This window comes from Hemicordylus capensis, chromosome 7 (assembly GCF_027244095.1).
Source record: "Hemicordylus capensis ecotype Gifberg chromosome 7, rHemCap1.1.pri, whole genome shotgun sequence".
Lineage (NCBI taxonomy): Eukaryota > Metazoa > Chordata > Lepidosauria > Squamata > Cordylidae > Hemicordylus > Hemicordylus capensis.
Window position 1 is genome coordinate 1,817,232 of NC_069663.1, and position 26,782 is coordinate 1,844,013.

Genomic DNA, 26,782 nt, shown 5'->3' on the forward strand with positions numbered 1-26,782 from the left:
AATGTGAAGAGCACAAGAGGAGGTCAAGGCCTTGTTCCTGCACAAATGGCATTTCATACTTGGCAGGACTTTTTAATCACTGGAATGGAATCACATGTCATATTTGGCTGTATTGGAGGCAGTCAGTGATGGTTTGTAAGCTTGCCAGGCCTTGCCAAGGCTGTGCTTTCCGGGCACTCGATTGGAAGGTGCAGCTTGCTCCCAGGATCCTGTGCTCAGCAAACCTCATTGGCGGCAAACCTCAAGTGGGCTCCTCTGGAGTGATCCAAGCCAATTGTCTGAGTGAGTGCTTCCAAGCAAGAGGCATTTGCATGGACCTGTAGCAGTGTCTCCCTCAGCCAAGAGGTGAGCTTGGGAGTCTGTGGGCACAAACGCTCCAAGGGAGACGAGAAGAAAAGAGGAACTCAGACACGACGGTATGTTTTGAACAAAAGGGGCAACTTTATTAATATACTTAAATAGGTTACAAGTCGTCACTTAACTTTCTAACTAAAGGAAACAAAACAGGACAGAATGGAGTAGGCAAAAAAACTTTCCATCTCGGCCAATCTGTTGGAAAGCCAAAAATTCCTACTCGGCCCCCAACAGGGCGACCAGCAAAGCCCATTCTGTCCCTGGGAAGGAGAAGGAGGGAGGAAGGGAAGGGAGGAAGCCCAGGGTCACACGGAACAAGGGAATAGCAGGGCAAACAAAATTGGGGGGAGTCCCAGCCAGCCCCCACCCACCCCACCGCTCCTGGCAGGCATGTTCACTTGGTCTCCTCTTCTGGGGCGGATCGACTCCTCCAGCCTCCCAGCAGCAGCACATGCCTGCAAGAAGCACAAAGCAGCGTCAGTGGGGTTGCCCTGCTCCTCCTCCCTTTCCACTCCGGCAGCCCAGCAAGCGGGGATCGGGCAGTGGGGTGGGGGTTGATGGGGGGGCAAGCCAGAGAATTCGGGCTCCCCACTGTGCAGCCACAGCATGGAGCAGGAGGGAGAGGAGGATTCTCTGGCCTGCCACCGGGCAGCACCAGGGGGCGCTACTGGGGCTGCAGGGGGGCCCCAGAGTCTCCCAGGCTCCTCTGCTGCTGCACCGGTTTGGGAGGAAGGAGGAGGGAGCGGAGTGGGGAGTGAGGCGTGGCTGCGGGAGTGGAGGGGGGGAGGAGCACACCCTCGGCAGGGGAGGGGGCGGATGCCTGGATGGGGCTTCCCCTGCCAGGGGAAGCCAGGCCGCTGGGGAAGGTGAGAAAGGTGGAAGGAGGAGGGGGCGCTCCCTGGCCAGCTGGTGGGAATGGAGGGAGGCGGTGACCTTGCCCTCTTGCTGGGGCCACACAGCCTCCCCGGACCCAAGGGAAGCCCAAGAATGGTTCCAAAGGGCCACTTGGGGGCAGGGTGGTCCTGTAGCCTCCTCCCACAGCCTGCCAGCAGAAGCAAGGGGAGGGGCTTCTGCACCCCAGAGGCGGGGCTTCCTTGGGCCAGGGGAGTGGAGCCTGCTTCCCCCTCACTCCTCAGACAGAACTGCACTTCCCTGCTGGATGTCTTCTTGTGGACAGATCATGTGTCCACGCGGTTGGAGGAGGTCTTCTGGGAGGCCCCTGCGCTGCACGGTCTTTCCTGAACCTCCCTTCAGCTGCTGATCTTCAAGGGGAGAGCACGGGGCTGTTGTTCCTGGAAAGAGAGGAGGACATTGGTTCAGAGATGGGGGGTCTTCTCACACTCTCCCCCATGACACCACCAAGCACCAGGGACTCCTGGCAGAATATCCGTGTCCTCATTTCCCAGAGGGAAGAGAGAGATTTCCTCTTTCCCTTTGGCTACTGGTACAACCAGACACAAGGGCCGAAGATGGCATTCCAACACGAGGGAGGGTTGCCCAGATTCCTGCCCACCCTTCCTGCAGCCCCAGCCCCCTCCCTAACCATCGGGGCCCCTTCAAGTGAAGCCCTGCCTTGGTCTACTCACCAGTCGGTCAGGTGGAGAGATCACCGTACTCTGGCGGGTGTCTCTTCTTCTTACAGCCCGCCCACAAGCGCCGAACAGCAGCCCGCAGCCCGTGCCGGGAGTGGAGGGAAAAGGCCTTCTTCACGATCTTCTCTGTCTTGCAGGCAACTCTCCCGACCTCGGGGTCATGGTCGCCAAGCAAGCTCTCCAGCGCTGGAGGGATGAAGGAGAAGGTTCAGAAATGGCATGAAGAGATCACCCCACCCTTGGCCAAGCCCCACCATTTCCACACCAAGAGGGCGCAAGTCCTGACTCTTTCTCCCCTGCACTCTGGGAAAGCCTACTGCTGAGCATCCCTGAGGATGCAAGCGGGACCTTCCATTTGAGGGGACAGGTGGCCCATTCCAGCTCTGTGGTCCCTAAATCTAGGCCTCTCCCCTCACAGAAACTTCCCCTTCCCACCCAGAAACCGGCACTTACCAGCATGGAAGGTCTCTATGTTCCCTTCAGTGAGGATGCTGCCCTTTTTGTGGACCAGGTGACCTAAAAAACAAGGGTGGAAGGAAATGGGACCACAGTTCAGGACACTGTGCATGGACAACCCGATCATTCAGGAGAGGAAGTCCTCCCCTCTCTGCTCCCTCTGGGACTGACAATTTGAGCCATTCCTCCAGGGACTCTTATGTCACCTTGGGTGGAAATTAAGCCAAGAGACCTCGCTAACACGCACTGGGCCAGTCCTCCTGGGGAGGGAACAGCGCCTGCCCCTCCACACCCTTCTGGCAGTGCCTTCCAAGAGAATGAACCTTTGCCCACCAAGACGACCCACTAAGGGAGACCCAAAAGTCTTGTTTCGCTTACCGATCAGCAGGGCAGCCGTTCTCCTCACTGAAGGCTGCTCGCTGCGGAAGAAGCCCAGGATCTTGGTGGCCTCCATCTCCACGGCGTCCTCTGTGCCGAGCTGCCGAATCTGGGATCAAGAGCAAAGACAAATCCCGAGTGAGCAAAGCATCGCCCAAAGGTCCTTGAGCCATTTGAGCCGAGGGATGGACAGGGAGGAGCTGCCCTTACCAGACGCTTGGCGATCTTGTGGAGCAGCTCCTGCAGGCTGTAAGAGTCCCGCGCCAGCAGCTTGCCCTCCAGGTGCCATAGGAGGGCTTCCGCCAGGAGGCTCAGATTGTCCTTCGCAGCCTGCCAAAAGAATCACCGGAATGGGAGTGAAAAAGGCTGCCAAGGGATTCCAAGAAACCTCTTAGGGGGCTTCAAGGAGTAGGTCCTGGATAGGCCAAACCACAGCGGGACAGCTCGTGTATTCACCATCCCGTGAGGCTAACTCTGGGGTCTGCCACTGGGCAGCTGGACTTGGGGAAGCCTAAACACCTTCGTAGGGGTGGCAGGAATAGGGGGCTCTCACCTGTGCTACCTCCAGGTCCTCATCCTCCACATGCATCAGCACCGCGATGAGGGTCGTGATGTTCTCCTCTGTACCCTCATGATGGTGGTGGCGGTGCTGCAGGAGATCCAGGTGGGTCCTCATGGCTGCCCTTCGGATCTTAGCCTCCTCCTACAAAGAAGAACAGGGCTTGTTATTAGGGAGGAATTCCTCACCTCCATCACCATGCAGAAGAGCTTGCATGGGTCTCTAGGGGGTGTCTGGTTTCCCTTCTCCAACCCGTTCGGAACCTGCAGGTTGGCCGGCCCTCATAGAGCCGGGGCGGAGGGCTGGCATGTAAGTACTCACGTGGTGGAAGAGAGGGCGGCACAGGGCAGCCAGGACAGCATTCACCGTGGCCTGGTGTTCTGATGGACAGTGCCTCAGCTGCTCCATGAAGGCCAGGACCCCCAAAGTGGCTTCCAGACTGGAGGTCCTGAGCCCTCCCAGGATCCCAGCACTAAAATCCTGGGGTTTCTTCGCCTAGGGAGGGAAAAGGTGGATCCTTGAGAACACATGCTAGTCTACCCCCTGCTAAATGGACCACATAGCTGTCCGTGTTTGATGCCGCTTGGCTTCCATCCAAGAGGGGTGAGAAGGCGGCATTGGAGCACGTGGGGAATCAGGGCTCCCACTGAGAGATGCATTCCCTTAAGGATTTCTCCTTCATCCTGTGGCAAGGGTTCCACAGGCTGAATCCTCCCAACTGGAAAAATCTTCCTGTCACACCTGGGGATGCCTAGGAGCACCAGCCTCAGGAAGGGCTCCCCAAAGAGAGGAGTCTCCATGCCCAGGGATGTCACTCACTGCCTTCAGCTTTCCATAAATGTGGAGAAGACCCCTTTCGCTCAGGTAGCGGATGTTCTGGCTGGGGTGGACTAGCCACGCTACCAGGAGCATCCAGGTCTTCTCTAAGGCAGCAAAGTCTTGGTCTTTCAGGAGCAGCTAAAAGAGGGAAAGGAGCAGAAGACCCATCAGCCCCTGGGGCCAAACCCTCCTCTCAGGGAAGCCCACCTGAGGAAAATGCTTCTCACCTCCACAAAGAAGGCCACCTCTGCGAGGGAATGCTCTTCTGGATCTTTATCGAGGCTGAAGAGGGAAGCCAGGTATGCCTTCAGCCTGGCCACTGTAGAGGATGGTGTCTGGAGGAGAGCCCTGCAACACACAAAGGCCCCTGCTGAGTCCTGGGCGGGAGGCCCAGAAAGAGCAGACCTGACCCAAACCACCCCAGCCCCCAGGCCTCCTGAGGAATCTCCTATTCACTCCTACTTACCTCACCAAGAGGGCCACACCCTGGAGGCAGCTCTGCGGAGAGCACAGGGATTCCCAGCAGGTCTTCTCTGGGGTCACCTGTGCCACCCTCTCCAGCAGGGTTCGGACAATCTGCGCGGTCTCCCTGCAGAGAAGAGAAGGTTGCTGTCACCACCATGTCAAGGGTGGAGGCAGTGGACAAGGGAGGGACTCCTTGCGGGGTGGCGTAGTATCAAGGGTGGAGGGACTGAGTTGGACCATGGGAGGGAGACCACAGAGGTGAAGTGACTTTATCCACAGCTGGCTTTTTAACACTGCAGATGCATTTTAAGGCTCTCTGCAGAGCCAAGAGGGCTGCAAATTCTGGGCTCTCCTCTGTGTAGCTGAGGGAGGGGACCTCCGTGCCAGAGTCACCCCAACAGGCCAGAAATGCTGCTCACCCATCAGAGTGGGACATGGAAGAAATGACCCTAGCCTGTCCTCCCAGAGTGCTGGAAGGAAGACTTGCTGGCCCCGCTTTCCCCACCGCCATGATTTACTCAGGAGGCAGGTAATGGCTGTCTCGGTTCCCGACTCCCTCGGTGGTGTTCTGCAGGCCGGTGAGGATCTTGTTGACCAGGCCCACCAGGAGTTCGGGGAACCTTTCCTCCACCTCACTGGCATACTCCACGCTCCGGATGACGTCCCCAATCTTCTTTGTTGCTCTCCCCTGCGAAGAAGAGGAGGGTCAGGCCTCAGCACACAGTCCTAGGGACGGTTATGGGTCAGGAGAATCCCCAGGGCCAGGCCAGTGCCATGGGTGTCTGCACCCACATCTGGGCCTGGAGGGTGCTGCCTTTGGCTCAGGGTGCATGAGGTCAACTGCAAGGGAAAGACATCCACAAGGGGAAAAGGGAAGTCCCCACCTCCCGTCTGAACAGTGACTGCCATCCAAGCCGCCATCTTGTGTAGTGCAGGAAAGGAGGGGCAGATGGCTGGAGTCAAGTCACCCTTGGTTTGCGCCCCTTACCTCTCCCAGATGGACCGAGGAGAACCAATCTGGGGCCAGCTGTCCTCTTCTTTCCTCTTCGCCGATGTTCCTGAGAGAGGAGAGGAGAGAGAAAAGCTTCTCAAAGAACTGTCCTGTTGGAGATGGCAGCCAGCTGAAGAAGTACACGGGCACCCAAAGAGATGCTAAGCAAAGATCTAGCCTCCCTTGGGAGGTGGCTGGCAGGGAAACTTCATCAGGCCAGAGATCTCCCAAGTCCAGCCTTTCGTTCCCCACTGAGAAGCCCTGGGAAGTGTTCAAAGGGGGCATCGAGACAGGAGCCCTCCCCTGCTCCTTCTCCCCAACACCCGCTCATGCCAACAGCATGGGGGTCTCAGAGCTCCCTCTGCTAACAGCCAGCAATAGACTTGCTGGTGTCTCTCTTGCACCGGCTGCCAATAGGCCTTCTTGGGTGAACTCCCCCTCCAGATTTCTCAGGGAGCAGGTAGGAGGAAACATCCCTCTATGGGGCTCAGACATGGGGGATCTGCCCCTGTCCCCTGCAGCCTTCTGCTGGCTACGTTAAAAGCCCCCCAGCTCCCTACTGGCTCCTCAGCTGAGACGAGGGTACCTACCTGGCCAAACTGAGGGTCAGCGGAGAGTCCCACACCTCGTCCTCGATGCTGCTGATGTCATGCATCGTGTCATCCTCATCCATCAAGGAGCACTGGGGAGGAGAGAGAAGAGAAACGGGAGTGTTCCGGGGCTTCCGTTGACCTTGCGAGGCTTCTGAGAGGAACCAAGCCCAAGGGACGGTTGGGAAGACATCCGGCTCTAAAATTAGACCTGCCTCTTGGTAGAAAAGGCATTTGGCATCTCAGCCCAGAAGAGCCTTTCACCACATTTTTGCCCCCTTTCCAATGCCTCAGCTGCATTTCCTCCCATCCCACCAATCACAATCCCTCCCATCCTGCAGCATCTAGAACTAGAACCATTCCATGTTCTGTCTCCTGCTGGGGAACAGGGCACACACACACACACACACACACACACACACACACACACACACACACACACAACCTAGAGCCCGTTCACATCAAAAAATGGATGATGAAATGGATCAGTTCTGACCTCCGCGGAGGACGAGTCTTCCACCATGTAGGTGTTCTTCATCATCTTCTTGATGAGCCACTTCTTTGGCTTCGGGACTCTGAGAGGAGAAAGGAGAGACATGGCATAAGAACAGCAATGCATGCCCTGTGGATCAAGTGAAAGACACATGTAGCCCAGAATAGGGGTGTGCAATTCGGATTTTCGGGTGATTCGGCTCGGACCCGAGCCGAATCACCCCCGTTCTGTTTTGTGCCCGAATCTGGGTCACCCGAATCAACCTTGATTCGGTTCGGATTCGGATTTAATCCGAATCCGAATCCGAATCGATTCGGGGGTGTAAGAAGGGGCCCAGGGGCAAAATTTTGGGGTGGGGTGGTAGTGCCCAATGGGTAGAGTCTACCACCCCAATTTCAGGGGGATTGGGCAAAGTCCTGATTTTTTGTGAATTTTTAAAATTTTAGTGACTTTGGGGCAGTTCGGGGGCATAGCATGGGATTTGGGCAGACGGAGTGGGGTGGGGTGGTAGCGCCTAATGAGTGCAGGCTACCACCCCAATTTCAGGGGGATTGGGCAAAGGGCTGATTTTTGGTAAATTTCTGAAAATTTCATGTCTTTGGGGCAGATTGGGGCATATTGGGGCAGAAAGTGGGGCCTGGGGCAGAATAGTGGGGTGGGGTGGTAGTGCCTAATGGGTGCAGGATACCACCCCAATTTCAGGGGGTTTGGACAAAGGGGTGATTTTTTGAGAATTTTTGAAGTTTTGGTGACTTTGGGCAGTTTGGGGGCAGAAAGTGGACCTGCCCCAAAAGAGTGGGGTGGGGTGGTAGTGCCTAATGGGTGGAGGCTACCACACCAATTTCAGGGGGATTGGGCAGAGGGCTGATTTTTTGAGAATTTTTGAAGTTTGGGTGTCTTTGGGGCAGATTGGGGGCAGAAAGTGGATCTGCCCCAAAGGAGTGGGGTGGGCTGGTAGATAGTGCCTGATGGCTGCAGGCTACCACCCATCCGCAATTTAAGAGTGATTGGGCAGAGGGGTGAATTATGGTGAATTTATTTGTATGAGGTTTGTCTTCATAAGGTGAAGTGTGCTAAAGTGATTACTTCCTCATATTATTCACAGTAAAGGAAAGTGTGAAAAAGTGAAAGTGGGGTCATGAGAGTTGTTTAATTGAAAAAAATCTCATTTGCTATGATAGAATGAGAATTCACACCTCAGAAAAAACACGTGACCAGAAAAGATGGCGCCCGGGGCACGTGCCCCCCCTGCCCCCCCTATAGTTACGCCTCTGCTCGGGGAACTGACAAAGCTCTCCACGTCCAGCTCCTGATCCCTAGTGTTGTCTTCTGGGATCTTGGCCTCTTGGATGTCAGGACTCTGCAAATGAGACAAAGGTTTCCAATGAGTGTACTCACTCTGATCTTCCTAGGGCCTAGGATTCGTAGCGGGTTTTCCCCCTGACATTTTCTTTGAGTTCATTTTTATTTCTTTAAATTATTTTGATTTTTTTTTTAAAGACAAAAAAACCTTATAAAAAAGCAACCATGTGTTCTAATTCTAACTGGTTGGGAGTGCCAGGGCACAGCCACCACATGCTTGTGGCCATTTGGTTTCATCCTATGTCCAACCATGAACCTCCATTGTGATATGATCTACTGTGGTCAGCAAAATGGCCACCATCCTTCAAAAGGGCCATCAGAATCAGCTGGCCGAACTCTGGAGCTCTAGTCCAAAGACAGCATGACAGGTAGGTCTGTGAAATCTCTTTCTTTCCCTCCCCAAAACCAGCCATTAACAGAAACATCACTGCATGGGAGCTCCAGAATGGAATGCTAACTGCTGGTTGTCATTTCTTGTCATTTCTTCTGCATTCCTTTCATGGGGAATGGAAACCAAGAGGAACGGGACCCACTGGCATCAAGAGTTTGGCCCAGAGAGTCTTCTTGATCCCACCCCTTCATGTCCTCTTCTCTCCTCTCCGCAGGAAACAGGGTTAGCTCAGCTTTTCCAAAGGGAGAGACAAGGTGGGCCCCTGAGTCCGGAGTGAGGGCCATCCCTCCTGCTGTGGGCTGTTTTTCCCTGAGGGGACCAGGATTGTCTCTCCAGAAATGCCTCTTCAGTCAAGAGACCTGGAGGATCTCTGCCAGGAAGACCCTCTCCTCTCCTGACCCGTCTCAGGGTCTTGGGAGCCGTTTGATGCCTCCAATCCAAAGCACACCAACCCAGAAAGGTGGCCATTGGAAGGAGAGGCAGAGGGTGGCAGAATCCTTCCCTAGCCACGACGTTCCCACTGTAATCCTCTGGCCAACATGCAGCAGCTGGATTTCCTCCCCTTTCAGGATCTGACCCCCCTCTGTCTCCTGACGGTGGAGATGCAATCTCCCCTCACCCCTCCACCAGCCCATCCACAAAAGCGACTGGAATCGTTTCCTGACCTCACAAGACCATTCGGTGTCCACGGTCTGGAGAAACCATCCATCCTCCTCAACCGTGAAGACACTGCAGGAAGAAATACAATGGCCTGAGTACCTCGGAAGAGCCTTGCTGGATCAGACCAAAGATGCATCTGTCCCAGCACTCTGCTTCCAATAGGGGACAGCCATCCGGCAGGCCTCCAGGAAGCTATCCTCTGTGCCCTTCAAGCTAGCGGACATCACCACCACATCTTGGAAGAGTGAATGCGTCTACGCAGGGGCGTAACTACCATGAGGCCGGGGGAGGCCGTCGCCTCGGGGCCCCACTGCCTTGAGGGGCCCCCCAGAGACACCTCCCATGACTCCCCATTGCCCCCTGCCCAGCCCCAAGACCCTTCAGCCACTTGCCCTGTTTGCCCTCCCTCCTGCTGGTCGTCCTGGTCGGCCATCCAAGCAGCAGGCAAGCTGCTTTTCTCCCGGGCGCCTCTCAGCTGATCGGCGGCTGGGCGGGGCTTCCAGGGAGGCCTCCGTGTAGGCCTCCGTGAAGCCTGAATTCGAGTAGGCTGGCCAGCCCCAGGAAGAAGGCTGGCAGTCAGAGTGGCCACTCCAGTTCTCTGCAGCAGACCCTCTTCTTCCCAGGCCAGACAGCTCAGCCTTGGCCAGGTAGAATGTGGATTCCTTTTGGTGGTCACACCCCGCCCCCCGCCCCCTATATCCAGGTAGGGATCTGCTTGCCATAGGGCTTGGATGGGGGGTGGGGAGACCGAGAAGTCTCTGAATATTTCATGGAAGACTGATTGGAAAATTGGCTGGCTTAAAAAAAACCCTCTAAAAAGTCCTAGAAGTGGCTTGTTTCATGGCAGGAAATTACAAAAACTTCTGGAACAAATTGATTTATGTCTTCATTCATTCATTCATCAATACACTTCTGTTCAAGTTGTTTTGCAACCCAGGTCTGAGTGAGAACTGAGACATGAGTGAGAACTGTGACGCATGTGTTGTGCTTTTATATTTTCCCCCCTTAGGGTCAATCTGGCCCACATGTGAATGCAGCACCTCCATTCCAGAGGAGATGTGTGTTAAAGGGCTTTCAAAGCCTCTTGTGAAAAACCTCCTGGAATCAAACTGGACTGAATTTGTTCAGAATTCTGAGAAAATAAACATAGGCTCACCCTGCATGGTTGAAAGTCTCCTTTGCTAATCTGCAGCAAGGGGCCCATCTTAATAATTAGTGTTTCTAGTGTGTTCTAGGCATTAAAAGTAGCACAAAGATATAGTATTCAATGTATATCACTATATATTGTGAAGTGTGTGTGTATTCAGTGAAATGTATTTCTTGGCAGCATACATATTTTGAAATATCAGACTTAAATCCTTGCAAGACTGGGGTGTGTGGAAGCCCTGGACTTTTGGGGGGGGGCATTTTAAAATCTCTTCTCAGGGCCCACTCCAACCTTCCTACGCCCCTGAGCGCATTTGGGTCCGTTCTTAGAGCTCTACTTCGAAAACGGAGCACAATGCAGAGAGCTTCATGATTGAAAAGGGAGCTGCATCTGCTATCCACAGAGCCACCACCGGGTATTACTTGCTGGCAGACTGGAAGTCGCTTAGATGAACTTCAAGCTCAAATCCTTGGTTTTGTAAATACACCACATGAAAAAGGAATTTTTGACTTGGAAATAGTTGTGCCTGAAAGGTATCCATTTGAGCCTCCAAAGATGCACTTCCTGACTCCATTTAAAAAAGGTTTTACTCCCATATAATTCTTCTCTTCTCATTTGCTCAATTTTGTACATCTGTTTTTTGTATGTTTTGAATGAGGACAGAAATGTGAGAATAAAAGCCCCCTGCTTACGGGGCAAAGAGGCACCTTTTTCTCTTTGTAAACCACCCCGAGGCATTTTTGGAAGGGCAGAATAGAAATTGAATTATTATTATTATTATTATTATTATTATTATTATTATTATTATTATTATTATTAAAAAAATTCTCGGCGGGGGGGCCCATTTAAGAATCTTGTCTCAGGGCCCACTCCAACCTAGTTACGCCCCTGCTTCTACACAATGTATGAAGACGTCGTTTTTGACTGTCTGCCCTGCAACTCTTGCCAGTCAGCGGCACTGGATCCATCCCAGATCCAGGCTGGCAGGGGGACAGAAAACCTTCCCTACACAAAAGTTCAAGAAGAAACTCTACCTCCTCGGGGAACTGATGGCATGTGCGTCTTCCAGGATCTCGTTCCCAGTGTTGACCGTCTGAATCCTGGAGCCGTCCGAGAATGACTTCTGTGGATGAGAATGGAGAGAGGAATGGGTGCTCTGGGGCCCACTTGACCTTTCCAGGGCATCTGGGGTCCAAACATCAACCCTCCTTCAAGAGGTCCTTCTTAACAGAGGAGCTTAAAGCAGGAGGTGGCTCCTTAGCACCTCAAAACCGTGTCTACCAACGTGTAACTGGGCTCAGAGAGGAACCAAACCCAAGAATCTACTGAACCTCAGAAACCAGCTTTCTGCCCATTCCTGGGCAGTCGGGAGAGATCATGGGTATTACACAACATTTGGAGTGGCAGGATCCCGAAGAAGAGTCAGGCCTCCTGCTACATGGGACACTGTGGTTTCTTGAATGGTGCCTTTAATTAAGGAAAGCCTAGCTAAGTTCTTCTCTTTGCTGGGCAGAGCTCTTGGCCACTTGATGCTGCAGACCCGTGTTTTGAGGCCCTTTTAAATGACACCAGAAAGGGGGCCATGTGGAGCCAAGAAGTGGCAGGGGGGGAAGAGTGCACCATCTACCCCAAAGAAGACTTTCCCACTCTAGTTCCCCTCCAGACTGCTCCCTTCCTGGATGTGTTTTCTGCTTGGTTGTCCAGAACAAAATCAAAGCCTAGAACCCTGGGGGAGGGAGTGATTTGGGGCATTAGAGCAGAATGAAGGAGCCAGGTTGGAAGATAGGTAGACACACCCCTCTTCCCTCTCAGCACTTCCCATCCCAAAAGTTCCCATGATGCTTCCTCCATAGCGAGGGTCTCCAACCTTTGCCTGAGTCACTTGTAGTTGAGCCCGGATTGTCACTCATCCCACCCACCCAAGTCACTGCTACTACCACTGCAAATATCAAGGCATATGGCTTTTCCAGACAAGTTCTCAAAGCATCCCTTCAACTAGCTAAGACAGGATCTCTACCACACGCCCTCTATTCTAGCTCGAAATGGGGTCTCTCCCACCCCCTCCCAGCCCTGCCATGTACAGACTGGGTTTTCATCCCTTACCAGTGACCATTTGCTCGTTTTGGCTACGGAGCACTCTTCATATATCTCCTGTGGCTGGAAGTCACTGAGATGGGAAAAGGACAAAAGACACAAGTGAGTGAGTGTTTCAAAGGAACCCAGAGTAGTCAGTTTCCAGTAGTGGGCAGGGGTGCAGGCAAGAACCCTCCAAGCTCCTTGCAACATAAAGGTTACTTTCTTTATTTTATTTTATTTAATTTAATTTATTTTATTTTTTTTATTTATATACCCTCCCCGCTCTCCACAACATAAAGAGCTTTCTTTCTTTTTTTCTTTCTTTCTTTCTTTCTTTCTTTCTTTCTTTCTTTCTTTCTTTCTTTCTTTCTTTCTTTCCTGATTCATTCATTCATTGGATTTATATATATTTTTATACTGCCTAATTTAAAAACCTCTAAAACAGCTCAGCTCCCTTGGTTGGGGTTTGGAGAGCGGCTACTGGTCAGAGTAGAGCAATGGTCTGACTCAGCATCACCTGTTCCGAGGGGCTGCCACGACCCCCTCCTCTGCCCCCCAGAGGGGCTTCCACTGTTCCCCTCCCAGTTGCTCCCTTTGCCCTGCAACCACTCAAGGAGGCACCAGCGGATCCAGCCCTGAAGGAGCAGCCAGCCACACCCTGGCTCTAGTCTCCTTCTCCCGCTCTGGGTGGCTGCAGGGCTCACCTGGAATCCAGGGCCTGAGAAATAGTGGGCCAGGCACACCAGCCCATGGAGCCCCACAGCCCTTCAGTCCTCAGAGAGCAGACTAGGGAACCGATCCCCCCACCCCACCCATCCTCATTTAAAACCCTAGGGAGCAAAATGTGCACGAGAACCCTCCCTGGCCTCCTGTGCCTGAACCCCTGGATCCTCTCCCAGAACCCAGCTAGCTCAGACGGATCGGCTCTTCTCCTTTGGAACTCCCTTTGCCTGCCCCTGCTCTCATTCCTTTCTGTCTTCCCCACATTCCAATAGTAAGAACTTAGACTGGGTGCCCCTTGCAAACTGGAACCTCTTGCGGCGTTGGGCTTATTAATGTTGGGGGTCATGACTTCTATGGCAGAGTATTCAGCAGCTATTTCACTCCCATTACAGCAGAAGTCAACAGGGTCTCCGGGGCAACAGCTTGTCCATGATAAGCAGGGAGATTCACACAAGGTTAAACTAATCTGCTTTATTCAGAAGAAGATGCTGAGAGGAAAAGACCTCGATCTGACTTCTGGCTACGTGTTGGTCAGAGAGAGACCTGTCGTGGTCATCAGGGTTACTGGTGCCAAAGGCCGATGGCATCTGGAGCTGGATCTCCAACAATGAAACCCTGGCAGGGGCCATGTTTCTTGAGAGGATCCCAAGTGGTCCTGAAATCCAAGGTGCCATCAATCAAGAATGGGCCCAGATAACCCAGGAGGAGCAGGAGGACGTACCTGAGAGGAGCCACAGGAGTTGCCTCATCAAGGCTGCCCACGCCGCGGAGTGAGGGGCATCCTTCTCCCATGTCCTGTCAAGGAGAGAGGAGAGCAGGAGTGAGGATGGGCTGGGCCAGCTCACACCCACCGGGGTCATTCCTAAGCAGCCAGTGGGGACTCCCACCCTAGATTTCTCATCAAACCGCTTTGAGAACTTGGGTGGTCTTTCCCCCACATTGGACTTCTTTGGGGCAGGATGGTGAACCCTTCCTCTAAACCCCCTGCCGGAGGCCATGTTCAGCGCTCCCACATGGCCCCAAATGGACAAAATTTGGCGTGAGCCGCAGGGGAGACAGGTTGCTCTCCCCCTGCTAAATATCAGAGTATGACCACTTTGAAGGGGTCTCTTGGCTCAGTTAGCTGAACTCCCTGGGCCCCGTGGTTGGCATGGGGCACCACCAGCCAGCCGGGTTGCCAACTCTCTCACTAATCCTGCTCCTGTGACTTCAGCAGAAGGCTGGCATGCAGATATCAAGCTGGTGATGCATTTCCCATCTCTTTGGGCTAAGCTGGTCAAGCTTTTGCTCAGAGCAGAGGAGCCAGGCCACATCAAGAGGGGGCAATTCCCATCTTCCATAGAACCTGCGACTCCCCCTGGGCAGAAATGGCCCTTTCGGTCCTCCCTCCATCCCCCTCCTCAACATTTCATTTCTTTTACCGAAGAATGACCAGTGTTGTTTTCTTCACTCCCTCATATGGCCATCCTGCCCCTCTGAAGGGGGAAGCTGCAAGGATCTCGGAGAGACCAGGAACCCCTTCCCTTCCTCTGTGCAGGTGGCTCCACTCTGCAGTTCCTCGCTGGATGAGGTCCTGGAGAAGGGAGGGGGCTGATGGGACTCTGACCCATCGATGGGGGGCTGCTACTCCATGAAGACCCCGTGAAGATGGTCTGGGCCAGTCCCTTCCTGCACTACAAGGTCAGCCCAGAGGGGCCAGGACAGTCTCACTTCCTAAATGTCTCCACCTTGACCCAAATCCAACCCCTGGGGGTCTCCCCACCCCCACCCACTTCATCAAGAGGGGGCAATTCCCATCCTCCACATAAGTGCCACTTGGCAGATCTTGCCATTTCTATCTTCTCTCCATCCTCCTCCACAACATTTCATTTCTTTTATATCCTACTTTTAGTTTAAAAATATCAAAGAGGCTTACAAGCAATAAAACTTGTATTATTTCATTCTAAGCTACTGAGGAAGAAGCCTTTCAAAACAAGGTCATCATCACCATCAATCCAAAGCGGGAGGGAGGGAGGGAGGGAGGGAGGGAGAGCGCCTCTCTGCAGGGGTGTTGCTGGAGACTTAAAATTTTCCCGAGCCTGACCCCTTTTATTTATTTATTTATTTATTTCATTTCATTTATATACCGCCCTTCCGAAATGTCTCAGAGCGGTTTACAATTAAAACAGAAAACATTAAAACAATTAAAACAGAGATGCAAATATAAATACCAATTTAAAACTACTTAAAAAACAATTAAACTATCAAAACAATTAAAACCCTGAAAACCAGGTATTAAAACAATTAAAACTGATTAAAAACCCTGAAAGGCCAGGCTCTCTTGAAGGACAGTAAAGAATCAAGATTACGAATTTCCGCTGGGAGTGCATTCCACAGTCCAGGAGCAGCTACAGAGAAGGCCCGCCTTTGAGTCGTCACCAAACGAACCGGTGGTAAACGGAGACGGACTTCCGCAGATGACCTTAACGTGCGGTGGGGATCATGTAAAAGAAGGCGCTCTCTAAGATATCTTGAACCCAAGCCGTTCAGAGCTTTAAAGGTAATAACCAGAACTTTGTATTTTGCCCGGAAAAAAATTGGCAGCCAGTGTAACTGTTTTAAAACAGGCTTTTGAGCATCCAATCCAGGCATTTCCAGCTCCCAAGAATGACGAATATTTTTTTAAAGCCACCTAATGGCGAAGCAGGGAAACAACTTGCCTAGAGAGCAGGAGGCTGTTGGTTCGAATGCCTGCTGGTGTGTTTCCCAAACAATGGGAAACTCCTATATCGTGCAGCAGCAATCAAGGAAGGTGCTGAAAGGCCTCATCTCAGACTGCACAGGAGATGGCAATGGTCAACCCCTCCTGTATTCTAGCAAAGATAACCACAGGGCTCTGTGGGCACCAGGAGTCGACACTGACCAACAGCACAATCTTTCCTCTCCTTTAATATGGCCATCCTGCCCCACTGAAGTGGGAAGCTGCAGGGATCTCGGAGAGGCCAGGAGGTCCTTCCCTTCCTCTGTGCAGGTGGCTCCACTCTGCACTTCCTCTCTGGATGAGGTCCTGGAGGAGGGAGGGGGCTGACAAAGCTCTGACCCATCGAAGGGGGGCTGCTGCTCCATAAAGTCCCTGTGAAGATGGGCTGGGCCAGTCCCTTCCTGCCCACCAGGGTCAGCCGAAAGGGGCCAGGACAGTGTTGCTTCCTAAATGTCTCCACCTGGACCCAAATCCAACCCCTCTGGGTCTCCCCCCCCCCATAAACTGAACCTATTTGGGGCAGGGCGGTGGACACTCACTCTGGACTCCTTGCCCGAGGCCATTTTCTGCACTCCCTCACGGCCAAAATTGGACGGAAATTGTTTGTGAGCAGCAGGAGATGCCAGAAAGTCTTCCTTTCAACGGTCGAGTCCAGAGAGTTTGAAGGCAACAGTGGAACCTCCAGCCCCATCAGGATCCGTTGCGACCGGTAAACACACCCAGCTGGGGACTCCCCCCTCCAGCAACCGCCATGTTTGAATGTACACAAGGATGGTGGAACTCCCAGGCCCAGTGGTGGGCACAAGGCACCAGTAGGCTGGGTTGCCAACTCTTTACCTGGTCCTGCTCCTGTGACTTCAGCAGACGCCTGACATGCAGATCTTAAGCTGGTGAAGCAGTTTCCCATTTCTTTAGGCTAGGAATGCCTTCACCTGCTCAATCTGCTCAAGCTTTTGCTCAAAGCAGAGGAGCCAGGCTACATCAAGAGGGGGCAATTCTCATCCTCCACATAAATGCCACTTGGCAGATCCTGCCATTTCTATCTTCCCTCCATCCCCCCCCCCACCTCAACATTTCATTTCTTTTAGCCAAGAAAGACCAGTGTTGTTTCCTTCCCTCCCTAATATGGCCATCCTGCCCCTCTGAAGGGGGGAACTGCAGAGAGCTCAGAGAGGCCAGGAACCCCTTCCCTTCCACTGTGCAGGTGGCTCCACTCTGCACGTTGCTCGCTGGATGTGGTCCTGGAGGAGGGAGGGGGCTGATGGAGCTCTGAGCCATCCATGGAGGGCTGCTGCTCCATGAGGACCCCGTGAAGCTGCACTGGGCCACTCCCTTCCTGCCCTACAAGGTCAGCCCAGAGGGGCCAGGACAGTGTCGCTTCCTAAATGTCTCCACCTGGACCCAAATCCAACCCCTGGGGGTCTCCCCCGCCCAAAAAACATTGAAACTATTTGGGGCAGGGCGGTGGACACGCACTCTGGACTCCTTGCCTGAGGCCATGTTCTGCGCTCCCTTCACGATCCAAATTGCACAGAAATTTGCTATTAGCAGCAGGAGAGGCCAGAAAGTCTTCCTGCCAACGGTCGAGTCCAGAGAGACTGAAGGCAGCAGCGGAACCTCCAGCACCATCAGGATCCGTCGCGACCGGTAAACACTCCCGGCTTGGACCCCCCCCCAGCAACCGCCATGTTTGAATGTACACAAGGATGGCGGAACTCCCATGCCCAATGCTGGCCACGAGGCACCAGCAGGCAGGCTTGCCAACTCTCTCCCTGCTCCTGCTCTTATGCTTTTAGAGGAAACCTGGCATATTCAAATTAAACCGATGAAGATTTCCCCATCTCTTCATTTTCATTGCAGCAAAAGCTTCATCTGCTTAATTTTGGACTGTCAAGCTCTTTTTCAAGGCACAGGAGCCAGGCTAGCAAAAAGGTTGGCAACCCTGCAGGATAAAGACTGAAGTCCATCCCTGATCACACATGGAAGGGGACAACAGTGATGTGAATTCGGTTCGTCACTGGGTCCGCCTTTTAGCCAATCAAACAGACACAGTGGGAATCTCTTTTGAGGCGTTTATTGCAGATTAGCAGTGGGCTTTGGCTCTGCACTGAATACAAATTGGTTATAGGTGCATCTTACATTTATACAAACAATCTGAATGATGCTGACACCCTAGACATAGTATACGTGGCAATAAAATGGTGGGCTAAGTATCTAGTACGCATGCGAATGATTCATTCTTCATCTGGTGATTACTCCTTATTTGGTTACATACTGTTTTCTTAATTGTCGGCAAAGAACAGTGAGAATCCTGTGAGAACCAAGTTTCCTCAGATACAATTTAGTGGAGAGAGATAACGACGTTGATCATGAGAGGCCGTGATGACCCTGAGCTGGGCTGGGGTTACTTTAAGTCAGACTGAGGTTTTCTAAGTAAAATGGAGTTACTTTGGTTTTCTAAAAGACATCAATTCCCCCCTGAAACACTGGATCATCCTGAACCTTCAGGATATATGGGCTTGTAAAGGTACAGCTGTATGTATGGGTCTTACATTATGGCAAGGTTGAAAGGTTCTCATAAACATTTGGATTCAAGCTAGAATGCATTATAAGCAGCAACATGTGATTATCAATAAAAGGAAAATACATACTATAATTAGAATTATCTTCTTTGCCCATAAATCAATAGGCTCTCCATATTAGTTAAATGAAAGTCCTAACTGTTTGGAAATATTAATAATAGCTCTTTCTAACACATAAACTTTTAATCTTGGAAATATAGTTCTGTGTTTTGTGTAGCTAAAGGATTTGGGACATATAGGTGCTGAATGGGCTGTACATATGGCAATAAAACTAGATACATTGCATATAATATCTTAGAGCTACAAACATAATTAGTATAATTCTGATTTGATATAGATAAAAAGTTTTACACATAGCAGCAAGGTGTACATATAAAGATCATACAACTTATAGCAAGCAACATTGTTTTAACCCATCTTTATCCCAAATAAGGTATCAATAACAGTCTTGCATTGTGGAACCAGGTGCTTCTAGTGATTAATGGATTATCAGCTTGTGGAAAGCGATAGCAATGACAAGTCACGTACAATCACATTGCTTAAATACAAGTGTCTATAAAATTAGCAGGTCAAGCTTGGGCTAGATTAATGTCTTAGAGCACAAACTTGGGGATAGGTGCAGACTTGCAGGTAAATGCTCTGGGAAATGACCGGAGAGCAAGCATGTGAGGTCCATGTCCTTACAGCACAGGAGATAGCATGGTTTTCAACATAATGATAGCACATAGTCACTACAAGAAAGTAATATAAGAAAGTGGTGGAAATCATCAACTCCCACCACTCTTAGTGTCCTCTAGAGTCTGTCATGGCCAAAAAGGAAGCCATGGAGAGCTTTAGAATTAAAATTAAAAAAACCCTAAGGGTCCTTGGTAAAAAAAATATTTTAGTCCTTCAGTTGAGAACCAAATGCTCTTGTACAACGTTGCAGGATTTTGGCTATCCTGGATGTTCTCTGATCCGTGTTGTTTTGGCTTGTTTGGATAGTGTCCATAGACAAGCTCGAATGTTCATGTGTTTGGGAGCCTTGACTCCCCCCCCCCACCCGTGGGCAATCTGAAATAGTGTCTTTGGCAGAATTTGAAATAGTGTCTTTGGCAAGGTATCTTACCCTGGTAGGATGGTTCCAGGGCTTTACAGCTTGGGGAGATGCTGTTGCATGTATGACTCCAGAGAAAAGTGACAGTCTCCAGGCATTTGTTGTCTATCCCTCTCCTATAGCACTTAGGAGCAGGAAGATGAACTTTGCATTAGGCCCTCTTCTTCGAACACAGGACAGGGTAGCAGATGGACGTTCTGTCACCATTGGGTTGGATTGGAAATGCAGATAGGGACTGCCCCCGGGTAGCTGCTGCTGCTGATGGTTAGCTTTCCTGGGTCAGTGTTGATGTCCTCTGGAGACTCCCTTGGGATCACGTTCTGGCGATGGATCCAGGTATTCCTTCATTCTGGAGAGGACCAATCCTTCTTGGAAAGACAATTCAAGGCACTGCTGGTTGCAAACCTGTTTACTTGAGAGAAAGACAGGCAAGTGAGTTGCCAATTCCCTCCCCCCTCATGTAGGGACAGCGTCCTGAGACGCTGTCTGGGTGCCAACCATCAGCCAACCATCTGGGTGCCATCCATCAGCACAAAAGGAAAAGTCAAGTTTTCAAGGCAAATAATACAAAGGATGGATAAAACCTGAGGCTATTTTCAATTTGGTCTTTTGGCATTTTTTCTTTTGTTCCTATGTTCATGGAGCCGCTCTGGGAAGAGCATCTGAAGGTTCCAAGTTCCCTCCTTGGCTTCCCCAAGATAGGGCTGAGAGAGATTCCTGTCTGCAGCCCTGGAGAAGCCGCTGCCAGCCTGTAAAGACAATACTGAGCTAGATAGATCAGTGGTCTGACTCAGTATATGGCAGCTTCCTATGTTCCTAGGTTCAAATGATCTGGCTGCTCACAGTTACAGTGGCAATTTTCTGCACAAGGAAACACCGTCCCCATGATGGCCAGCACTTCTGTGATCAGCAGCATGTATGACCCCCTGAATATAAATATTTGTAGTAGTTGTAGTAGCAGCAGCAGCAGTATAGTATATAAATGTGCTTAAATAAATAAATAAATATGTATGTAATATTTCTATTAAACATATGAAAATAACAAAATATGAAATATGAGATAGATAGATAGATAGATAGATAGATAGATAGATAGATAGATAGATAGATAGATAGATAGAATTAGTTTGTGAGGAGATACAGTGATGAGGAAGCCACTTAATTGTGCAGCAGAGAAATGACTTGATTATCAAGCCAGAGGTTGGCGGTTCAAATCCCCACAGGTATGTTTTCCCAATATAGGAAGATGCTGAAAGGCATCATCTCATGCTTCAGAGGAGGCAATGGTCAACCCTTCCTGTATTCTACCCAAGACAACCACAGGGCTCTGTGGTCACCGGGAGTCAAAACCGACTTCATGGCACACTTTGCCTTTACAGTGATGGGGACAAGTTTCCAGAGGATAGACAGCAGGGGTGTGAGAACTAGCTGGGTTCAAGCCGGTTTGGCTTGACAGGTCCAGGGTCAAACTTGGCTGGTCTTGTGTGTTCAAATGGGCACAAAATGGCCGGGATGGTTCCACTCAAATCCAGTTCAAATTTGAACCAAGCCTGCATAACTCCTTTTGTGTACATCCCTAGTAGAAAGTTTGAAAACAACTGAGCTAAACCAAAATAATCTCAAAAACATGTCATGATGTGCAGCGGCCCTCTCCACCCCCAACACAGGACCTCCAGTGACTGTTGCTGGTGTCTATCTTAGGTTTCTTTTTAGATTGTGAGCCCTCTAGGGACAGGGATCCATCTTATTTATTTGTTATTTCTCTGTGTAAAGCTGGACTTGGAAGAAACAAGATAGAAAAAGTATTGACGCTGCTGGAGAAGACTTTGCTGCTGGAGAAGACTTTTGAAGATACCATGGACAGCCAGGAAAACAAACAAATGGATTATAGAACAAATCAATCCAAAATTTTCACTCAAGGCAGAAATGACCAGGCTTCAACTATCATACTTGGGACCCAGCTCCCTTGAGAAGTCTATAATGCTGGGAAAAGTTGAAGGACAGAGAAAACGAGGAGGACCAGCAGCAAAGTGGATGGACTCAATTACGGCTGCAATGAACGCACCACTGAATGACATTAAAGACCAGGTTGAAGACAGATCATCTTGGAGAGAACCCAACTATGTGGTCGCTAAGAGTTGACACCAACTTGACGGTACTTAGTCAATCAATCAAAAGAAAAATGACATTGAGGACAGATTATGGGGAGGTAAGGCATAGACAGGAGATGATTCAGCACTTGAATCAGATTCCCTCCTCCTAGTTCTTACGTGACTGTGTGAGAGTGAGAGCTGCATGTAGAGAGACTGCTCTGCCACTGCCATGTCTAGCTTGGCTCCAGTCAGACCATTGGTCCAGCTAGCCCAGAACTCCCTGCTCTGACAGGCAGCAGCTCTCCAAGATCCCAGGGGATGGGGCCATAGCTCAGTGCTAGAGTATATGCAGAAAGTCCCAAGTTCTGGCCCTGGCAGCATCTCCAGAGAGAGCTGAGAAAGACTCCTGCCTGCAACCTTGAAATGTTTTAGCTGGATTTCACTGAGCAGAATGATTAACTGCACTTCACTGAGCAGGTGTGAATGGGTAGAAGGCCAAAGTCTGTCATTCTCCTGGGACAATTAATTACCTGGGATTATCAGCAGGTAGCCATGCCCATGACATTTCTGGCTGATTCCGGCAGTTAAAGGCATGGGGAAAGGGAAGAACAAAGACTCATAAAGTCCCCATTCCTCCTGGTCACCTTGACCCTCTAGATTCTTTTTAACAAATACATGTCTGTGGATTTCAGCCTTTCGCCTTCCACCAAAGTCTAGGAAATGTTTTTTAAAAGAACACATTACATCATGAACACATTACAACCAAATCCAGTCCAGCTACATCCATGCAGTTTCCAGGCCTCCCGACTTTGTGATGTTTACCTCCTGGCAACTTTGAGCCGTGTTACTTCCTTAATTCGTTCTCTTGTGGCCGTTTCGAGGAACTGTGGGCGTCACTGGCCATCTAATTGCACTAACATTTCTCCCGGGGGAGGAACAGCGGAACAGGTGCTGGAGGCGAATGGTTTGGTCGAAACCAGACTCAGCTGGAAATCTTGGCATTTCCCTGGGCCTCTTTTGGCCTTGGGGGACTATTGATGGCTCTGCTGATATGCAAACGTCCGTCTACAGTTCCAGAAGTGAAACACGGCAGGGGGAGAGAGGAAAGTAGATCTGGTGGAGAACATGAAGAGATGTGCGTACTCCCGTCAGTGGCGTACACCCTGTTGCTGGCTGTACCGGTGACTGAGTACTCCCATTGAAATGAAGAGAACAAGTCAACTTGTCCCATTCATTTCCATAAGACTGCTTAGAGTCAGCCGCAGAGGGAGGCCAGCGGTGACCCAGGTGCTGCCCCCACCGTGGCCCCCTCCAGCCAAACCCCCTGCGTCTGATGTCAGATGCAGGCGTGTAGTTTTGCTCCCCAACAGGCCCACGTGGCCCTGTTTAGGAGCTCAGTTGGCCAGCGCTGCGTTCACCTTCAAAAGTCAGGGGGAGCTGCTCTGGCCGCACTGCAAAGGTAGTGCTGGCCGATTTCGCTCCCAAACGGGGCCACAGGGCCCCATTTGGGAGCAAAATCACACACACCCCTGTATCAGACAACTTAATCTGGATTTAAGCCAGTCAGTTACTGGAGTAGCCCATCTCATAGCTGCTGCACTTAATTGTGTGTGTGTGTATACACATATATACACAAAAACACAAATTTAAGTGGTACAGAGACTATTGCAGTCACTGGTTCACATCCACACTAAGTTACTCATAAGCAGCCTGATTGAAATTCATGGGACAAGTGCAATTTTCTGAAGCCTGTCGCTTAGGCTGAGGAGGAGGGATACGCTGAGCTTCAGCACATTGCCAGCCAATCAGCAGCGGAGGGGGAGGGTCTTCACGCTGCTCCCTCCCCTTCTGCAGCAGACACAGCACTGAGGACACCTCAGCTTCAAGCCGGCAATCCTGAGAAGGAGAACAAAGAGCACAGCTGCAGTGTGGGGGCAGGAGGGCTCTGAGCCCCCCCCTCGATAGGATTTATTGAGTTATTTATTTATTTACATAGACAGGTGTTATTGACTGGTTTGTTTTATCCAGACGTCGAGTCCTTCCCAAGGACCTGCGATGGCTGAATTTTATTGTCAATGTTGTTGCTGTTGTTATAGATATCGGCGCAGGATATAGGCTGTTCCCAGTAAAGTTGCTTTTTGTAATTGGCTGATGGTGATTTCTGGGGCCCCCATGGTGTTGAGGTGCTCTTCAAAGTCTTTTAGAACTGCAACCAGGGCGCCAATGACTACTGGGATTATTTTGGTCTTTTTCTGCCACAGCCTTTCAATTTCAGTTTGTAGATCTTTGTATTTTATGATTTTTTCTATTTCTTTTTCTTCTATTCTGCTATCCCCTGGTATGGCTATGTCGATTATTTTGACTTGTTTTTCTTTCTTCTCGACTACAGTTATATCTGTTGTATTGTGTGGCAGATGTTTGTCTGTTTGTAGTCAGAAGTCCCATAATATTTTTGCATCTTCATTTTCTTCAACTTTTTCAATTTTATGGTCCCACCAATGTTTGGCTACAGGTAGCTTGTATTTTTTGCAGATGTTCCAGTGTATCATCCCTGCTACCTTGTCATGCCTTTGTTTGTAGTCAGTCTGTGCAATCTTTTTACAAAAACAACAACAACTATTATTATTATTATTATTATTATTATTATTATTATTATTATTATTATTATTATTTGCATTTATATCCCGCTCTTCCTCCAAGGAGCCCAAAGCAGTGTACTACATACACAAGTTTCTCTTCACAACATCCCTGTGAAGTAGGTTAGGCTGAGAGAGAAGCGACTGGCCCAGAGTCACCCAGCTAGTATCATGGCTGAATGGGGATTTGAACTCGAGTCTCCCTGGTCCTAGTCCAGCACTCTAACCACTACACCACGCTGGCTCTTCTGATAGCCTGATAGTACTTGTACCCCCTGTTGGGAACCCCAATCTATCTCAATATTGTCTATTCTGTCTGGCAGTGGCACTCCAGAGTTTCAGGCAAGAGTTTCCCCCAGCTCTCCCTGTAGATGCCAGGGACTGAACCTGGGACCTTCAGCATCTTTAAGCAGATACTCTACCACTGAAATACAGCCCCATCCCTAACACAGTCCAAGGGAAATAAAATGCTCCTTTAGGGAATAATGTTTGAAAACTGCATGCAGAAGGTTCCACATTCCCTCCCTGGCAGCATCTCCAAGACAGGACAAGATTATTATTATTATTTTTTTAGGACAAGATTTTAGGGCTGAGAGAAACCCTTGCCTGAAACCTTGGAAAAGCTGCTGCCAGTCTGTGTAGACAATACTGAGCTAGATGGACCAAGGGCCTGACTCAATATAGAGCAGCTTCCGATGTTCCTAAGTTCCTATATTCACAGTCAAGTCCTAAGTGTTTTGAAACGGAGGGGGAAAATGTTTAAAACTGAACACCTGGACATTTTTGATGAAACTATGAGTCTGGATTTGCTTAAAATGGCAAGAGGGTGGTGGACAGTAGGAAGGCAGGAAGGCAGTCTAAATAAATATCATAGGATTTGTCTTACACATAGTCTTACACAATGCTTGCTTGTGGTAAAACTTGTTTTTGTTTTTAAAAAAGCATGTGGTTTCTGCATAGAATAATCATGTCTGAGCTTTTCTCCCCCCCCAGAACGAGAACATTGAGGCGCTCCAGAGGATGATCAGGGCTTTGCTGGAGGAGGCCCCCTCTGTCTGGAACTGAATCAGCATCTTGAAGGTAAGAGCAATGAAAGCCCCATTCAGACAGTTGGTAGTACATGTGTGCAGGTGTCTGAACATTGGTACGTGATTCTGTGTGCATGACTGTAGTTGCTTCGTTTTAAAAGTGAACCTGGGCACGGGCCCCTCACAGGCCTGGTCCAGCTAGGAAGTGTCATGCAGTGCCTGAAAACAGGACTGCCTAATGGTTACATGGTTTCCATTCACCCCTGAGCTCGTTCATGGTTCTTCTCTGCAACTTTGCCAGCTCTAACATAATCTGGCTGAGCTGGGCTGACCAGAACTGCACCCCATATGTCAAAGGTCTCTGCCCCAAAGCGTTGGGGCAGCTGTCTCGACCCAATTCCTCAGCCAGAAGGAGGACGGTGCACCACCTGGAAGCCTATTGGGCTACCTGTATTGCTGCCCTCCTTCTGTTCTGCACTCCTTCCTTGCCCCATTGGCCCCCTCTCCTGCCAACGTCTGCTTAAGGGTCGCTTTCTCACTTTCTCCCTGCTCTCTTCTAGGCTGCGAAGAGTCTGCCGTTGCTGCAGGCGGCTGTTTAAGACCTCCCCCACCAGTGACTCCGCCAAGGGCAAGCCCCCCAGAGGGAGGTTCTTTAAACGGAAACACCGCGTTGAGCCTACTCCAGCACCACCTCCAACTCCCACAGGGGGCTCCCCGGCAGTATCCAGAGTCACCATCGATGAGGAGGTGCCCCAGGTTGGGACTGGGGCTGACTCTTTGGGGAAGGTGAGAGAGCTAGTGCTTGGGAACCTGGCAGACTTGTGGGTCCGAATGAAAAGGCCTTTGGTGAGCAGTCGCTTCCCTTTGGGAGATGCTAATCTCTCATTATTCATATAGGCTGGCTGACTTGGGCTGTAACCTAGAACTGGTAGCCCGCCTTAATTCCAAGAAAAGGAATCCCCGTTTTTAAATTCCAAATGGGAATCAAACTCCTTAAACCCACCCACCCCCGACTCTTCTTCCCTTCCAGATCTGACAACTGGAGTGGAGAAAATGGAAAGAGCTGAGGTAGGGATCCATTCAGAAAAGGGCCTTCCTCCCTAGAGCCCAGGACATTTCTCTGAGAGGCATTTGCCCCATACGGGATCTGGAAGCACCCACTCTCTGCTCTGATCCCTTTCCCACTTCTGCATTCTCCCTGAGAGGCAGAAGCCGAATATTCCATGGAGGGGGTGGGGTCCCCAGCAAGGACCTGAGAGCAGCCCACCAAGTAAGGGTGCCCGCTAAATTTCCAGGAAGGCACGGAGAGTCCTTCATCTCTAAAAGCTCAATGCTTCTAATATTCAGGTCATCCTCTGCTGGGCTGAATTCTTGACGTCCGTTATTGACGGTATTAAGGATGCCAAGTCCTGTGAAAGTGAGATGCTGTCGTATGAAAAAGACAAGGCTGTGGACGCCGTATTGGAGAGTGAGATGTGGCAGAGAATGGAAGAGGATGACCAAGCGCAGGCTCAGTCAAAACCTGACTGCCAAAAGTGTGTGTTTGAGGCT

General features: G+C 50.6%; 1 protein-coding gene and 1 long non-coding RNA gene across 2 annotated transcripts in view; one reads left to right on the top strand and one right to left on the bottom strand.

Moving 5' to 3' along the window:
• Nucleotides 1-417: 417 nt before the first annotated feature.
• Nucleotides 418-26,782, bottom strand: part of LOC128332508 (uncharacterized) — a 78,537-nt gene continuing 52,172 nt past the window's right edge. Inside the window, exons 3-9 of the mRNA XM_053266831.1 lie at nt 3,661-3,834; nt 3,334-3,483; nt 2,991-3,110; nt 2,781-2,889; nt 2,400-2,462; nt 1,941-2,132; nt 418-1,646 (exon numbers count right to left, since the gene is read on the bottom strand). Of these exons, the coding sequence (XP_053122806.1) occupies nt 1,948-2,132; nt 2,400-2,462; nt 2,781-2,889; nt 2,991-3,110; nt 3,334-3,483; nt 3,661-3,747 (714 nt within the window). The 5' untranslated portion in view covers nt 3,748-3,834 and the 3' untranslated portion in view covers nt 418-1,646; nt 1,941-1,947. The remainder of the gene's footprint in view (nt 1,647-1,940; nt 2,133-2,399; nt 2,463-2,780; nt 2,890-2,990; nt 3,111-3,333; nt 3,484-3,660; nt 3,835-26,782) is intronic.
• LOC128332518 (uncharacterized) lies at nt 25,880-26,773 on the top strand. The gene is made up of 3 exons (XR_008310676.1): nt 25,880-26,017; nt 26,262-26,299; nt 26,579-26,773. It is a non-coding gene; the product is annotated as an uncharacterized LOC128332518 (long non-coding RNA).